Below are 18,645 nucleotides of genomic sequence, written 5' to 3'. Positions count from 1 at the left end.
TTTTTTTTTTAAACCTTAGTGTTTTGTTTCTTTGCTTTTTCTGTTATCTCACACGCACTGTATATTTGATGTTGTGTGCTTATGACACACTTCACGACTGACTGCAGGCTCTCAGCAGTATGTCAGCACTCCTGTAATAAAATAGCAACCTGTTGTTTAAAAAAAACTTAGGTAAATAACAACTAAGGGCTAAAATAATTGTGTAATCATGTCAGAGGGGAAAATGCGATGCATAATCTGTCCACTAAACTGAGCAGCACAGCTGTTTCTGCAGTAATAAACACATTCAATAAGTGAAAATGTTATAGGAAAGTCAGGAAGTTTATTAAATTATGTAGATTAATTACACACAGCTGAAGGTTTGAAAGCCTTTATTCCTGTTAGTTATAGTGATTTTCTGCATACTGCTAATAAAAACATGACAATTTAAATTAGAATATCACACCAAACCAATTTCTAAAAACACAAATGTGGGCTTGATGAGTAAAGTATGTTTAATTCCTGGTTAAAAGCCGGCATTTTCAAATACTTTTTAAATATTTTCAGATACTTTAAACCTGACAAACGAGACTTCTAGTTTATTATGACAAACTTTGTAATTACTTACAGTCAGACACACCAGAATGGACGAATGGCTCGTTAGCAGATCTCTGCAGAACCTTATGACACTCTGCTCTGTTTGGACAATTTATTTTACTTATTTCACTTCTTCTACCTCATAATCCATCATTTAAAAACATCTCTTTGTGTTTACTCGTGTTTTCTTTGTCTCATAGTTTTGCTTACACACCAGGAAAAAAGTTTTCCACGATTACCCGAACACCAGCCTGGACTGAGAACAAAACCACCGTCAGCATGTTTGTTAAAACTCAACGCACAGCGATTAGCAGAACAGGCATGTCGGCTCCAGACGCAGAAATCAGGATAATGTTTTATTTTTGCCTTTTCAAAGCAAGGGATGACCACACACACACGCACGCACGCACACACACACTCACACACACTCACATGAGTCAGCTGGTTAAACCCAGCTTCCCAAATATGTATGGAGCTTAATTTTTTTAAACACATTATACAGGTAAGAAAGCATAAGTGCCATAAAATTGGTCGTAGGTGAGTTCACCGGATTGGAACAAAAATAGATGGAATCTGAAGGAGGGGAAGATGAGAGAGAGACTGAGAGAGGAAAGTTCCAGACGGGAAAAAGAAGTGAGAGGCATAAGAGTAGATAGACAACAGGCAGGAAGAAACAACTTCACTAAATTAAATCTGACTGGCCGTACAGATCGGCTAATTGCGTGAAGTGCTTTGGGGAAAGAAAAAAAGGGAGATTCGTTTTTCAAAAGCATTGCAAAAAATAGCTTTATCAGCAGTTTTTATCAGAGGTTTGTTTATCGCCGGATTCATTGACATTTTTTCCTCCAGTGTAAATCCACAAAACAATAATGTCATTTCTTATAAATAAAGAATTCAACGGCGGAAGCAGGAGGCATCAGAGGAATGAGGAGCTGAATGAGGGACGGATGAGACTGAGAACTCAATAAACAAGGACTTTACATATATATATGTATATATGTATATATACATATATATATAAAGCAAAATTGGCAAACAGGAACATTTGTGGCTGTGTTATTTATTTATTAGTCTTTACTTTTTTTTTTCTTTCTGCCTGACCAGGACAGAGGACACTCTCTGAGTGACGTCATAATTTCTATATAAAAGAGCAAAATTTAACTGAATCATTTTAATACATTTCTTTTTTTTCTGAAAAACTAAACAAGAGAATGTTGCCATCTTTGGACAGATCTTTCCTTACAATAGAAGACATGGTGTAATTACTCCCATCCAGCGTCCTGGCTGTAATTGAGGGCTCTATATCTGTCTGCAGTCAACACAAGGCAGAGGGAGGGTTAACAAAAAAAAAAACATGAGCAGCTCGGTCCGCAACACCTGCTGCTGGGAGCATTTCGAGCAGACATGCTGGGAAAACGGGGATTCTTGGGTCTGCAACACACCGAACAACTGTATCTTTAAAACGCAGGAGCATAGCAACAGAGCCGTTACCAATGGTAACCAAAAGTCCCCCTTCCTTCCTCTGCCTCTTCCCCTTTTATGTAAATCTATACTGTATGTGGCATAGTGTAGGTCCTTCTCCCTTTGTGCTGAAAACATTCGATGTGCTGCAGGAATCGCGGCGACAAGCGTTTAATTCTCACGCCGGTTTGTGAGGAGCCTTGTAAGTCGTGATGCGGCGTGTGTTGTGCAGCTGCAGCCATGTTTGTTGGTAGCGTCACGAATGCAAACAAGTTGATGAAAACTTTATGTGGTTTGGGACGATTAATCGTCGTGGATCGATTATTGACATGATCGTCAACTGATTTAGTAATAGACTAATCCTTGACAGTATACAGAGGCTCAAACATGGCCAAAAACAACATGACTCATTTGTAATTAAGCCAAAACTGGCTTAATTTCAGAAAAATGTATAGATTATTATTCTAAGTAAAATTAAATTATCATAATTTACAAAATCATGCAGAGTTGGCACTTTTAATGGACTTTTAATGCAACTTTTAGAGCAACTTTGCATTAAAAGTGTCATTATTTACCGAATGACACTTAATGACAACAGTCATAACTATTCATTAAGACTCCTTCACATTCATAACAGGTGTTATGTCATGTTTATGACAGTGTCATGTCAGTCTTATGCACACCCCTTCAAATAAAGCGTTAATTATTTACAGCCATTTTTTAAAGTTGTTCCTTCTTACATATTCAAATCAAACTTTTCCTTTGATTGTTTACTTATGATCTGGAGAGAAACAAAAACGTATATTTTACATTATATGTGAGCCATCCTGCCATAAATCTCTGAAGTTTCTACATCTGGATGAACACAGGTCAGGCTGTGGCTGGATTGAACGCTTTTCGACGTCGTTTTGTCAGATTAAGATCTCCTCTCGGATATCCCCAGAAACTTTTGGACTTGTGAACGGTAGCCTGCCCTCTGAAGGCGTTTTGTCTTTTCATCCCTGCAACCTACACGGCTCAAAACCAGGCCGATGATCGGATCATTACCGGCAAACCTTAAACGTGGCGTTATGGGATTTGGATTGTTTTCTTCTTCTTCTTCTTCTCCAAAAGATGGGGTTTGTTTAATTAACCCAAGGTTGAAATGACCTTTTGTGACCAACCGTCCCGCACTTATCTGTTCGAGATAACGATCCATAATCTTCCTTCTGAGCTCCTTAAGCAGCTCTCGTCTGCCTTTGCTCCGGTTCGTGTTAAGTGCGCCGCGCACCACGATGCCAGATGACCCAGCAGGAAGCTTGTTCCTTTTAAATGTCCTGAATGACTGATGAAAAGCTCGACGGTACCTGTGATACTAATTAACGTTAAACACTTAGTCTGAAACGTGGCTGGAATGCAAAGGCCAATGCATGCATCCCGTTTATTAGCCTGTCTTTGTAAATTAAACAAGGAGATGAAACTATGAAACATTACAGACAAGAAGGTAAACAAGTCTTTTTCTTTGAGCGTCGGTTCGGCTTTTTTTTTTTAGTGACGACCTCAAACAAAGCCATCTAATTAAAAACGAAGGGTTGATATTGCCGTTTTGAGTAAATACATATTTATTTTCATCATAAATTTCACTTATTCCTTTGATGAAGTGCAGCTTACTCAGGCTTCCTGGAGGAAACAATATTTAACACGAAACCGAAAAAGATGATTTATTTACAGAGAGCGGCATAATGCACATACTAACCTTGGGCTCATTCAGCCCCAGGTTGCGTGGGGGGCCTCGGGCTGAAGTTCATTATGTGGCCCCTCTTTGTGTAAACAACAACCAGAGCAATAACTGAAGTTTAATACAGATTTAATGGGATTTAGGAGAGGAAACCAGCTTTATTTAAATGACGCAAACAAGTGATACAACTTAAACATATTGCGTTAACTTGCCACAAAGAATCTAAGTTTATCCAAGTAAATTTATTAGGTTGTCATGTTAAACAAATGTGAATAAAGTAAGTGTGACAAACTTTATTTGATAACGTGTGACAAATTAACACTATTTTTTTTTAAAGTTGGAGCTTCATTCTCTTTTTTTAAAGTTTTTATTTACAAGCTCCAATACAAATAAAAATATGAAACGTGTTGCATCCAATTGATCAGAAGATTATTATTCTTTTAACTTTTACAAGGTAAATTTGCCAAATTCCTAAATAGAAATAAATAAAATAAAGAAACAAGTTAAAATATTTTAAGTCAATCACGCTGAAATGTGAAATAAAATGTAATATTATTTAAGCCATGACCAGTCTAAAAAATAATTAGACCCATAGATCTAGTTGTAGTTCACTTATTCTTTGGGCCGGCTCTGCGTCTGTCTCCACCGCAGTAAATTATGATTATCTTATATTCTGTTCTAAATTACTATTAATTAGTAGGTGAATGACATTCAGCGTCCAGCCAACCAGAGGTTGTGGTTTACATCAAAGCACAATTTTGTTTTTGGGAAGAAGAATGAGAAAAATAATAAATCAATAATTACAGACGAGGGTGGTTGTACAAAATTATGACTCCCGGGGTGGAATATAAAAGCACTTTTTAAATTTGTACTTGTGAAAAATGTGGAAAAACCATGGATAATTTCCCTTTGTTTTGCACTTCTTTGTGTTGTTCTGTTGCATAAAATCCCAACGGTCAATGCCGTTATTTGATGAATACGGTGACGTTCGACGTTTTAATGTGGCAAAAGTAACAAAAAAGAAAAAAGTTGTATTAATACTCTTGTGCACTATTAACGAAAAGCATCTCACATTGTTTATTATTTCCCACAATTAGCCGCAAAAAACAAAAGCAATTCTGACTCCCTCATTTAAGACCGTCTTAAATCTGACATGGTTAGAAAATCACATCACAGATTTCTGAGCCACAAGAAACAATATGGGGAGGAAAATGTGTCTGCACCACTTCCTGCTTTGACTCTAAAACAGAGGAATTAACTGCAAAGCAATTGTAAGTGTACATTTTGTCAAAAAAAAAATCAACTTTGTGTCCATGAAAGTAATGAGCTGTTCAGTTTAAAACCTTATTATTATTTTTTTTTCCTGTTAATGTTTCATCGTTTTCTTTCTCAGGTAAAACACAAAGCGGTCAAGTTCATTTACGCCTCCACCTCAAATTAATTCACTTCCTGCCGCTGCAGAGCCGCGATCAGGCAAACATCTTTCATGTTTTGTATTGGGACGACAGTAACATCTTTCCGATTCATGTTGGGGAGACGGCATTTCTTACACAATCACCTCTTCTTGTCAACATTTCATTTGATTAATATATAAATTGCTTTGCATCCATGCTTTACGTTGTCCTCTGATAGGACCTGTTGTAGCTCAGCTCGCTCCAGCAGTCGTCACCTTGAGAATTTGCATCCAAACCGTAGGACACATCCTCATGAAAGGTTTTGAAGAATCCTCTTTATTCGAATAGTGCAAACACTTTAACGTGCTGCGGTCTGCTTTAACGCCACCCAGATTATTAAGCAGTCATGAGATTCTTCCATTTATGTAAATATCTCCGCTTTAAAAGCCTGACTTTTTTTTTTTTGTGCAAATGATACTTGAGTTTCTTTCTAATCTGACCCTCCCCTGCCTGCTGCCAGCAGAAACCTCAGGAGTCGTGTGTTGCTGTGCAGCGCCAGCCAAGTTTCACATATGGCTTTTCAGGAGTCAAGTTTAAGGGTGGAGAACGTGGCTAATTAGCGAGCAGGGGGAGGGAGATTGTTTCTAACAGGAATGTAATTTTTAGACAGTTTTCCTTTTGTGAAATCCTTTCGCTGGTATGATCACAAATGGAGAGTATTTACGAACCTTGAGTTATTTCTTCTTAAATGTCTTTTTTTTATTTGGGATTTTGTGAGATTGAAAGGCTAAAATAAGTGGAAGTGGAGAATATTAGGATGTGCAGTTTTGGATGTTTTCTTTACAAATTGATATACGAAAATATCAATTTGTATATCAATATCAATATATGAAAAGTGTGTGGTGCATTTTTTTAAGCAACTCTCTTTAGAGAACCCATGCTGTCCAATCAAATCCTTCACAGAAGTTACCAAACCAGAGAACGGAGTCTATCTAGAGAGCAGAAATCTACATAATAAGAAAAAAAAAACACATATACAAGGTTGAACATAGAAAGCAAAATGGTTCAACTTCCAGTAGCACCAAACTATTTCGTCAAAAAAAAAATTTAAAAAGGGGGAAATAATTTCCCCCTTTTTCACCAACTACACAACCTGTTTTCAGTTGTGTAGTTGGTGGAGACACGAAAAGTAGCTTTGGGTAGTTCTGTCTCGGGAGATGAATGACACACTTCTCAGATTTTCATTGGTGGAAAATTCAAAACCATATTTTCTTTTTTCTTCCACCTTTCAAATTACGCATCATTTACTAAATAGGCGAAGCAATTGGTTGTATTAGATTTAACTTGGAGGTATCAGAGTAAAGAAGGGTTGAACATTAGCACATAAAATTCAGTGTGTGCTACAGATCTGTTGCTACATTGTTGTAAAACAAAACAAAAAGTCCAAGTGGCTCAGTTGGTGGAGATCAGGCACCAGGTGCAGAGAGTCAGACACGGTTGTCCTTGGTTTGACTCCCGGTCTCAGGCCGTTTTAATCAGGGCCAATAGTGCCAAAAAAATCTTTTAGAAAAAGCCCAGAGTGACGTAAATGTTTTAGACAAGGCGCTGCAAAAATCCCAAGTTCCTTTTGGGATCCGTGACGTGGTTTTGAATTTAGAGTTTGGATTTATTCCACCAACCTGTTTTCAGTTCCAGATGAAGCTTGTCTGTGTTGGGGTCAAAAGGTCGAGATAAGGTTATCCACATCTGGAAGGTCTGCCCTCTGCGGATGACGAACTTGTCGCTCTGGTAGAGGTTGGTGTGATGCTCCAGCAGGTTCGCTCCCGTCTTGCTTTTCATCAGATCTATCGATCGGACGTTCAGAAGGAGTGCTGTGAAAAGCACAAAAGAAAACTTTGAAAGTTAAACTTGTGGCTGTGGATATATATATATTTTATTTATTTTTTTTTTCATTTTAACTTGAGACGTGTGTTCTCGTATTACCATTTAGATTGCCTTCCTCAGTGGTTGGCTTCTCTCCATTTGCCTCGTTCTCTTTATCTGGATCATCCACCCCGGTGACCACGGTCTCCGTGGCGTCGTCGTCGTCTGCCCGTTTATAACAGCACGGACACGCCTTACGCAGCCACCGTAGACAGGCGCTCTCCTGGTTAACGTCATTCTCTGCCGGTTCCTCTTTTTCCACCTCCACCTCTTCCACAAATGGCAAAGTGACAGTTGGGAACCGACCGACGGCGGAGCTGTCTCTGACTGAGTGAATCACTGGTGGCATCCTGAGAAGAAGAACAAGAAGAAGAAGAAGAAAAACTCAGAACAGTTAGGCTTCTCTGAATGGATACTGCTGAGCATAATTCTCCTTGCGGTTCCAGGCGCAGCTGATGCTCGAAAAAAATAAAATAAAATCATCGCATCTAATTAAACTACAGCAGCTAACTATTCTAATTTATTGTCCAATTAATTTCTGCAGAGAGGAAATTGGCTTTCCTTCGGAGCTGCAGCTGAGTTTCGCTTCATTTTTAATTCTTTGAATCAACACATTATCCTCTGATGTGGACTGACAGCTTTATTACAGAAGACTCCCAAATGTTTTTTGTTTTGTGTGGGGGGGAGGGGGGAATATCTCACCTGAAATGGTCATGACAAAGCAAACATACAGACACGTTTTTGTAGCTATTCATAAACTGAACGTGGAATACGAATAAACAAAATAAATACATTCTGCCTGGTTATGCTTTTGGTGTCTTGGCCATACATTTATTTATTTATTTATATGAAGCATCAGTTCATTTGAAAGTGGGGACGGGGACGTCGTAAAGCCCTGACTGTCTCTCTAATCGCTTTTTCACAGAAAGCCTCAGATTCATCTATTGACTTCCTGTCCTCTGTTTGTCCACAGCTTGTTTTCGTCCTCTGTGTGGACGAAAGATGCGCTCCACTTTTACCTCTTTCCTGAGCTGCTGTCACACGGTCTCTTTTTGTTTCGTCTTTGTTTACCTTGCCACACGTTTGGGGTGTCTAAAAATGCTGAAGTCCAAAAGTGGAGAACTGAAGCACATTTTGTGGACCATCAACTCTGGAGCCTCGGTTCTGATCACTGCCTGTCCTGAATGTTGTGTGTGATTTGGGATACAGAGTGTAAAAACAAACAACTTTTTTTTTCCTCCCCTCTGCAGGATGATTATTCTACCCACTGAGCCACACTTGTCCAAATTATCACTGTCATTTTCTGGAACTAAAGTTTATGAACAGTCTAAGCTCTGATCCAAGTAGTAAAAATAATTATAAAACAAATAATTAGTCATGTAAAGCAGAAAAGTCTGCCCTCTTGTTGGGGCCACTTTTGGAAATAAGGATGCTGAGGCGAGTTAATCTTCACCAGTGCAGATGGCTTAGCATATAGTGGGAGATAAGGTCATGTTATGGAGCTCTACTTTTCTTCATTTCTGTCAGCACATGCAGAAATCATGTAGCCCTGCCTGTAAATGAGGCAGAAAGGCTCTAAGCTTGTCACTGCTACGCCTGAATAAGACGCCAACTTTTCCTCTAGTGGCTGATGACGAGCTCTAGCGCTGTGTCTGAAATATAAATGTGTGCGTTTAAATCTGTCGCCACCATAATTTTTAATGACGTTGTACCCACTCAGACGCATTCAAGTGTGATTTTAATTTCATTTCTTATTTAGTGGAAACACCGCAGTTGCGAAATTGTGTCTTTTCTGACATTAGCGTAATATTGAAAAAGATTTGCACACATTTGTAAAGAAAATGCGACCTGTGTAAGACCATTTTCCCGACTCTGACTGATTGTTTCTGTGTATTTCTGCAGATGGCAGTAGGACCACAGCGAGGAGAAAAAGGAGTTTGATTTTATTTTCAGAGATTATCTGTCTCGTATTATACTGTCAGTACACAGAGAAAGTTTTAAGAAATACATATATGTGACATACATATATTTATAAAACTCACCTACTGCAGCTTTAAGGTATTTTTAAGTGAATTTTATGAGATTGAAAACAAGTGTAGTGTTAAATTGAACTAAATAAAATCCTATTCCACAGACTGCACAAATGTAACCACTGCACAATTGATTGGATAAAAGTCTTTAACTAAATGTCAAGGAGCTGAAAGGGAGCTGAACATTTTAAGTATTTGGTTTGGTGTAGATAAACACCTCTAAATATTAAGAAAACTAAACTTATTGTGCTTGAATACCAAAAAGAAATGCAAGATAACATTGAATTAATTGGGCTCAATACTGACAACACAAACAACGACATGGAAATGAACTATAAAGGCTAATTTATTACATCAGCGTGTAAATCCGGGGTTGTACTAAGAATTTGCATATAATTTACTTCTCATTGATTCCACCTTACGAACTGTGGGGGCTGAACCTCTAAAACATCTTCAGAATCAATCAGTTGTTTTTTGAAAATGCACTATTGGAGATGCAAATGAAATGGTTTCTATGCTCACACAAATCCACAGTTTTTAAGTTCCCATATGTGAGCAAGTAAGTTTGTGTGATCACCAGCAGGGCCTGAATAAATAACGTTAGAGAATAAATTGAAAAGAATAAACGTGTAGAAGTGTTCATATTTATCATTCTCTTTAGAGATATTTAGATATGATGCATAAAAACGTGATTTATTTTACTGAGAATGTTGCGTGTGCATCGTGGGTAAGCTTCAGCAAAACATTCATGAACTAATCTCACTGCAACAGAAAGAAGGCAGTGGAGCTGAAAGAGCAGCTGGATGGTGGCATTGCCCTAGATTTAGATGAGTTTACCAATAATATTTATCTTATTTCATATTTTTCCACTCAGCCATTTGTTCTTTAATATCTTCCTCTTCAGTGGGGAAGTAAAAAGTCCTTGAAGAATGTGTGATTAAATAAATACATGACTTTTGTCCCGTCTGAAGAGGATAAACGATCAAATCGTAGCGGTGCATGACGTTGAAGCGTTCAGGCCACAAACTCGTTCAACACGTCAGGCTGCGAAAGCATCTGTGGCATCCAAACTTAGCTGGTGTGCAACAGTTTCACATGCGTAGAGATTTTGACTGTTTCCAGCTGCACTGTTTGTCATTTAAACTCAAGGCGGGGCTGCAGCAGAGAGACGGCCGAGTCTGACGAAATGGCACAAAGCTCATCTCGCTGTTGCGGAATGTCAAAACGGTCTCATGAAACTTTGGGTCATTCTTGGGATGAAGGCGCCACGATCCGCACGCAGATCGCCGTGGCGATCACTGGGTGCAAAACATCAAAACGTGGATCGGATCGCGCCGTATCGAGGTCGAGAATTTTCGTCGGTGTGAAAACCTCCAGTGGGTTTTCTAAAACATCGAGGAGTGCAGCTTTTAAAATGAAACAGGTCTGTTCTTGTTTCTTGGATATTTCTGAGAAATTTCCTTTTGAAGGATTAAAAAAAGCTGTTATTCTAAAATAGTAAATGAGAAAAACAAACAAAATGAAAACAAGTTCAGATCTCCAGGATTCTCTTGACTCGCTTCATTACGGCCAGGCACTTTACAACTTTACAACAAATAAATAAATATTCTGCAACCTTGTAATGAAGAATGACAATAAAGTCAAATTCAATACATTTAAATATGATGATTTCCCACCTACAGCTGGTGAAAACATGACATTACTTCAGACCAATAAAGAAAACTGATACCACTTTCCAATAAGGCACCACCTTATAGGTGGTTAATAAATAGTTCATAAATATGTTATTAATTAATATCTAAACACCAGTTTATGACGCATTAATTTAGGGTGAGAAGGAGACAAAAAATCTACCAGTTTCTTGAAAAATAGTGAGGAAAATCTGTTCACCTATATTTCATCTAAACATTTCAGACTACTCTGTAAGTACAGTAAGTATTTGTAAACATAGTTTTTTTTAGCATATATTCTCCTTCTCACTCTTACTTATTGCATAATAAACTGTTATTAATGATTTATAAAATGTTTATAGGTGACACATTTATGAACTATTTATTAGCCGTCTATAAAGCCCTGTTGGAAAGATTCAACACAGAAATGTGGAACTAGTTAAAAGTATTTCTCTCATCTGTTTCAAGGTTCTTGTATGAAGGTAATTTCAGTCTCCGAGCCTCATTGGAAAGCATATTTCACTTCACTCAACGTGACTTCAGTAGGACATGTTGGAAGAAAAGGGAACTGTGCGAACCGCACGGCGTTGTCAATCAGCGTGTCACAGATATTTTTCATTCATTATGCAACACCTTCCGTGTCCCAGAAAGGAGAAAGACAAACGGAAATCGTGTACAACTAGTAAAGCAAGCAGCTGTTTGGTTTTCTAGTGATGGTGCAGTTGAGGCAGGTGCAACAAGATTCACAGCAGACATTACATCACAAGAAGCGCAAAGAATTTCTTGCTTTTTACATGTGAATTCCTTTTTTTGTCAAACAAGACCCCTTTTTTTTTCGACTCAGCTTCTTTCTGGTGACAAACTGTCTTTATACGAGCACCAAAGCATTTTGTCTTCCTTTGTCGTGACCAATCCTTGAACCGACCGAAAGTGTTTCCCACACACGATGAGAACATTCCTCTCTGGGAATGTGTCAACCAACCAGGTTGAGACGAAGCAACGGAAGTGACTGTGAGTTCACGGTTTATTCACATACCAATAAATCTGTGTCAGCCGGGAGAATCAGCGGGCGTGCGCCGTAGCCGGGAGGAGGAAGTCCCCCTCCCAGCTCAGGATTGTGGCGTTCTGGTGACGGACGAGCCGAGAACGAACCTGACAAAACAGCAATCTTCCAACCCGATAGCGTCATACGGTTTATGAAACAGACGAGAGCAGACAGTCCAAAGAAACAGAACTGACACTGTTGATTACATTGTTGTTGTTTTTTTCCTTCAGGAGTCATAAATTAAAAGTAATCCTATACACCGAGAATGTGAAACAGACTCCAATTTGCTCATCTGGTACCCAGTCGCAGAGCTCTTTGCTACTGTTTGTGTTTAACACAGACAAGCCAGTGAAGAAGCAGCAAAATGATTAAAAGGTGAATCTTGTCCCCCAGCATCTTAAAGCTGGTATTAGCTGCTGTGAACAATAGCTCTGTTGAATTTGATTTAGTGCACTGCATGGTTTACTCAAAATGCCCTGCAGATACGCTGACACCCCTGGTGAAGGTCTGCAAAAAGCTCCAAATGATTTTTTTTTCCTTTTACTGCAGTTGGCTCATCTCACACTGTCCACCTTATTCCTGCTTGTTCTGCTGGGTGAATGAACACATTATCGACGTCCGGCAGCGGCACCGGAGTGGTTGGTTTTGGGTTGTAAGATGTAAAAACTGAGGCCATTTTCATGTGTTTGTGAGACGCTGTTTACATGTAAAAATGTAGGACTGGTAGTTGCTCACAGGTTTCACTCTATGTGTCACAAGACCAGAAATAAGATACATATAAAAAAAAAATTTAAGTAGATGCTAATTCAGCCAAGGCTAGAGAACATATTGAAATAAGTCAGGAAATTGCAGCAATGAAAGATAACGCCTCAAAAAAAAAAAAAAACTATAGTAAGTGCAATAATCAAAAGTTTGGAGGGGTGTTCTAATGTATTTCCCTGAACAAAAATACGCTTGTGTGTTGCTTTAAATTTTCACAAATGTTTGAGGAATCCTTGAATCTCCCGTGGCAACCATTCAGGCATGACGAAACGCCCACAAAGCTCCGCCCATTTGCCCAAGGTTCCTCCTTGGACTCCAAGCTAATTTCCGCTCCACAGAGCAGGCCTCCCCATGTGCCTCCTCCACTCAGCTCCTCCAGACTAGCGGCAGCAGGCGTCCTCAAACGCCTGGTGGAACTTCACATCTGCTGAGCTCATTATATGAACTTCTCGTCAGTCCAACGTTCCTAATGGTTCTAAGCAGCACAACGCATCAGTGCTAAAGACAGAGTGTCTTGAGCAGGAGCTTTTTAAAGAGACAGATGCCCAATTTCAGGGCGTCGAATTAAGACTTCAAATTTCCTTTAGGTCATGTTTAATACAGCATTTTTATAAAAAACTGAAGGTGCTATAAAATGGAACTATGTGCCTGGAAAATACATAATGCCTTTAAAAGAGGGAAAACTGTGACAGAAAAAGCTGGAGATAGAAGCTCGTCTGGGTTCACTCATCAAAAAATCAGCCCTCCTTCAAAGACAGTCTCAGTCGCCTGACTTATAAATCCTGAAAAGGGTGGGATTAGTTGAATGGAAGAGTGCAGTGATTATTTATTGATCCGCAAAAGGGTCTATGAAATTCTCAGATAACACTGTAGAAAGCGGGGCTCAGGTACTCTGCCTCGGTAATGTGAGCGCATGTGTGGAGCGTGAGTTGATCCAGACGGGAAAATAGATTTAAATAAGATCCACAGCACTGTTAACCAACAGATCAGCTTCCTGCAGCCTAATTCACGTAAAAGTTTAAGTTGAAATGTCCAATTAACCTCGATGGGGCTGTTTCTACCTGAGTGATGTTGGAAACACAGATGAGGTTTGATGATCTGCTACTGGGGGCTGAACTAAAACTGGGTTTACATTTTCTTATTCTTTGGTGCTGGAGTCTCTGATGTCGTTTTTGTCTGTGTCTGTTTGCTGGATGTATGTTTATTTTATTTTTTTAGGGGGATCCAAAACTGCCACAGTTTGAAAACTAAATATAGTTAAGACTTAATCAATTTAATCAGTACAATTGTTCTTTTATTGGCTTATTGGGCCAAGTTAACCAATCAGATGTCAGGGTATTTTTAATACAGATATGGAATTAGTTCAAGTTGTCTTAAACACATAAATCAATAGTTAATTACATGCAGAGATGACTGTACAATATTTATATGTTTTTTAATATGCACTTAATTGTTGACATACTTTAACATTTCTGAATAGAATGACCTGTTTTTGTTAAATATCAATATAATTGTAATCACGTCATGCGACAAAATATGTTTTAGTCATTTATTACATAAATTATAGTTAAGTATTCATACAAAACTCAAGAAAATTTTGTTTTGCTTTTGCCAGAAAGTTATCTTGGATCCAGTCCAGGATGCTTTCATCAGCTAAGTCTTACTAATATTGTTGGTAGTATTTACTCTATTTTTGCTCTACAATTTGTCAGATTTTGTTTTTAGCTTTTATAATCCTAATGAAACATCTTTTGCTTTATTTTTTTCCTGAGGGATTTCTTAAAGCTGCTGTTTACCAGTTCTGGATCCAGACATTGTTTGATCATCGGAGCTCACGCCGTACCTCTCTGATGGCTCTTTGATCCCGTGATCTGATTCATTCTCTGGCTCTAAATCTTTTATCTTCAAGTGTGATTAGTATTTTTCTGCCTGATTCCCGCGGCACTGATGTGGAGAATTCTGGATGACACATTATTACCATAAGGAATCTCCCTTTTTTCTTTTATCAAAATGATAAATTACTGCTTCTTTCGATCTGACGAAGCATTTATTTTAGTCGTGCGCTCGTTCTGAGAGCGAATTTGACGACTGTTCTTGTGTTTTGTTCTACAAGAGAGGCTGCCTTTTATGAGAAGACGGTCAATCGTTGGGGCAAAGATTAATCCCCCATTGAATGTTTATCTCTTTCCGTTGGACTCTGAAAGCTTACCGAACGGTTAAGTGTAAAATGAAAGCTTTTTTATTCTGCCTCTGTGACCTGAAGCACAGCTTTTAAAGATAACAACTGACTTATTCCTATGATTTCTTTCCTCCATCTGTGCAGCATTTGTTAAAACATTTTTCCTTATCAGTTGACTGTGTTGGCTGTACGGAGAGCTGTCCATGCTGAAAATTGTTTGACTAAACATCGCCTGGCCTTTAGAGTTAAATTAAGTCGGCGGGGTGGATCCTCTGCGCAGCACTCGCCTCGGCGCCAGACGTGTGAGTTTGATGAGAAATTCAGCATGGAATGAAGCTGCATCCGCAGGCTGCGATTAGTCTGCTCACTGGGCACCTTACATCTAAAAAACAAACAAAACAAAACTCCTTAACTGTACCTCAAATAATCTGCCTGGTGAATGTTGAACTGTGTGTGTGACGAGGATGAAGAGGAGGAAGAGGACGCACAGCGGCGAGGAGTGGGACTGTGTGACGGGAGATGAGAGTCGCATCAGTCTGTCATCTGCTGTGTTACAGGCCAACTAAATAGGGCACCGTTTCTATGGCTGCCAGGGGGCTGCGGCACACGAGCCTGTATCTGTATCGCTGAGCAGCTGCTTGCCATGATAAATTTATTGACTGATAAAAAAAATATATCTATATATTTTTTTTATGTGTGTGTGTGTATATATATATATATATACACACACACACATATATATATATATATATATATATATGTGTGTGTGTATATATATACACACACATCATGGCATAATCAGTATCAGACATTTAGTACTTTTAGATGTGCTATATCACCAAATTCATCTGCTCTCCTGTTTTCGGACACTTGTGACCTTGAGTAACATCCCATACTTAAAACATGGGGTTAATGCACCTTTGGTGCGCCCCATGCAGCAGCAGCAGCTTGATGTTTTCAGAATAAGTCTTCCAAAAGGTCAAGCAATTCATGACAAAGGTTATGTAATTCATCACAAGGACACTTAACTGGGTTGAAATAGGGATTCTGTGTGGATCGGCCAAGCTCACCAATGTCCCTGCTTTGTGAACTAGTCTACAGTCATGTTGAAACAGAAGCTGGTCATCCACACTGATCTCTTAAAGTTAGAAACATTTAAATGGCCAAACTCTCTTGGTGCGCAGGACCATTTAATGCTTGTTTCACTGGAATGAAAAGGCACAGCCTAACCCTAGGAAAACAGTCTCACACCAACTACATCAATGTTTACCCTGTTACACCAAGCAGCCATACAAGGGCTGTTGTTCTAAAAAGTGCCAAACCCAGATTTTTTCCTTTGACAGAGATGGCATAATTCACTTCACAGAACATGTCACCCCTGTTCTACGGTCCAGTGGCAATGAGCTTTACACCACTGCATCCGAAACTTTGCACCGCCTGGAAACATGAGGCTGTCAGCATCCCACAAAACCATCTCTGTGCTCTTCTAGAGATGATCCAAATGCCACACAAAGTCTTCTTTAGAAACGGCAGAAGGTTGGCGCCCGTTCACCCTACTCTGTCGTTTTTGCCATACCACTCTGTGGCCGAGTCGCTGTCATCACCCATCACTCCCACTTTGTTATAATGCCATTCGCAGTTGACTGTGAAATATTTAGCAGTGAGTGGATTTCATGACTGGACATATTGCTCAGGCAGCATCCTGTCACTGAATTCACTGAGCTCCTGAGATCGACCCGTTCGTTCATAAACCTTTATGAACGAACGGGTCATAAAGGTTATGAACGTCATAACCTTTATGACTGGGTCAACTGGTCATAAAAACCAGTGGCAATGCCTTGGCACTGGTTTTTATACATCACTGAAGTGGTTGGAACAATTAAACTGAATAATTTTGATGGGAAAACGACGTCAAGTGGAAAGTAAAAGATTGATAGTTTTATAAGATTCTCTTCACTGACGTGCGAGGCGAATTGGTTCGTTGCTTCTTCATTAGTTAAGCAGGCAAATCTCTACAGTTTCAAGCTCACATCTCCAGATTCGGTCAGATTAAGCCTTGAGTTCATCATGTCATTACAAACATGTTCGTACCAGCATGAAATAAGCCTGAAATCCAATGGCATTTTTAACAGTGAATGGGTGTGGCCTTTCTATTCAAACACAGTTTTACTGGAACATACACAGTTCTTATGACAGTGATGTCATGTACCTTTACTGACAATAGGAAATTAGAGGCACATTTTTACTGAATGTAGATACTCCACAATGAATGAGAGGAATTTAAATATATCTGCTTTGGTACTTTTGTTCTTTAAGTGAAGTAGAAACATTTTTGGACACAAAACCCCCTCCCTAAGATAACCTAGAGTTTTGTGTTCATGAGTCTCGAGCTTCAAAACATCCATGATTCCTCAAATCCCTCTATGTAACGAATTGGTTGGGTCAAACTGGTTGGGTCAAACTTTCCACATGTGGCATCATTGCAGTTTTTCAGCTCTGTTTCATTTACAACAGCATGGGTTCATTTCACCTAATCTCACACCTTTCATCTGTCTTACACAGAAAGAAAACATAATTTAAAAAAAACAAACTTCAATCTTGTTCTGCTTTAAATGCAAATTACATGTCAAAACAACCTTGTGGCCTGTCATGTTGGTAAAACTAATGCACCACTTAAGAGCTGTAACACAGAATATGTTTTACTCCAAGATAATATGTGTCAGGAACCCAGTGGCTGTAAAATGTGGAAAAAAGAAAATCACAAAACAACTCCACATTAATGCACACTGAAATACAAGTGGTGACTCACTTCACTCAGGGGATAATTTTAACTTAGTTTCTGAAGCATGAACATTTTTAAATAAAACACTAAAGTTCTCTTGTTAAACTTTATGCTACCGTTCCTTTCAGAATATTCATTCCCTCTTGATTTTGTTTGTTCGCCATCTCATCAGTAAGTTTAAAGTGCAGTGGCAAAAGCAAATAAGGTTGATCAGCAGTCCTTGTAAAATGACTGATGATGTCATCCAGTGGAAAATCACCTCTTTTCCTCTGATATGGAGCTGTTACTACGTGATGACAGTCATGAGGTTGTCAAAGAGACGCAGTAGAGTAAAACTGCGAGCAGACGAGCAACAGCAGCAGAGCAACCAGTGGTACCGTTGTTATTTAAGAGCATGAAACAGGTTACACTTCTTAAAGGCTTATCAGAACTGACAAAAACAAGTTGGAGGAAAAACATTTAGTTGAGCTTCAACACTCAGATGTTGCTGCTCAGAATCTGGTGTGACCAACATGAAAACGTAGATTCATCCTGTTCAGTCTGGAGGTTGTGTGGACCCGTCCTCTGGTGACTGCTTCCAGTCTAAATGATCTCAGGTTGGTTCTTGGACATGGAAACGATATTACTCAACTCCAATGTCAATCCGATAGGGGATCATTTGAGATACGGTGCAATAGATGATCCCGTTTGGTATCATGGACCAAAATCTCAATTAAACTTTGTTGAATCCATGTTCTCAAAGACGGCTGTGAAGGAGAAATGGTGGTCAACCTGGCATTAGCGAGGCATTCCTCGTTGACTATCCATCCTTACCTCTAGTGCCGATTGACGACTGAGACGTGAATGAAAACTGCAAACAGTTGTTTGTGTCGCCGTGTGGATTTTAAATTTGCTTAACTTGTATTGCGAGGCAATACATCGGGGTGAGCAACAAATAACAGCGTCGTCTGCCTTATCTGCCGCGCGCAGCCTGTCTATTAGGTCCTGATGCCTCGCGTGGAGATGATCAACAGAGACAGACAGACGTATCGATGGAGCGTGATACATCGGTCTGCGGCAGGCTTTCGATGCTCAGTGACGCAAGAGACAACTATCATCTGGTGCCA

The 18,645-nt window shown here is 39.2% G+C and overlaps 1 protein-coding gene across 1 annotated transcript in view; it reads right to left on the bottom strand.

Annotated features, from left to right (window-relative positions):
- The window catches only part of LOC103463816 (protein-glutamine gamma-glutamyltransferase K-like), a 32,035-nt gene that overhangs the window by 10,842 nt on the left and 2,548 nt on the right, over positions 1-18,645 (bottom strand). The window contains exons 2-3 of the mRNA XM_008407420.2: positions 7,132-7,421; positions 6,828-7,019 (exon numbers count right to left, since the gene is read on the bottom strand). Of these exons, the coding sequence (XP_008405642.1) occupies positions 6,828-7,019; positions 7,132-7,420 (481 nt within the window). The 5' untranslated portion in view covers position 7,421. The remainder of the gene's footprint in view (positions 1-6,827; positions 7,020-7,131; positions 7,422-18,645) is intronic.

The sequence above is a fragment of the Poecilia reticulata genome, linkage group LG4, assembly GCF_000633615.1.
Source record: "Poecilia reticulata strain Guanapo linkage group LG4, Guppy_female_1.0+MT, whole genome shotgun sequence".
Lineage (NCBI taxonomy): Eukaryota > Metazoa > Chordata > Actinopteri > Cyprinodontiformes > Poeciliidae > Poecilia > Poecilia reticulata.
This window is presented reverse-complemented; position numbering and strand designations above follow the sequence as displayed.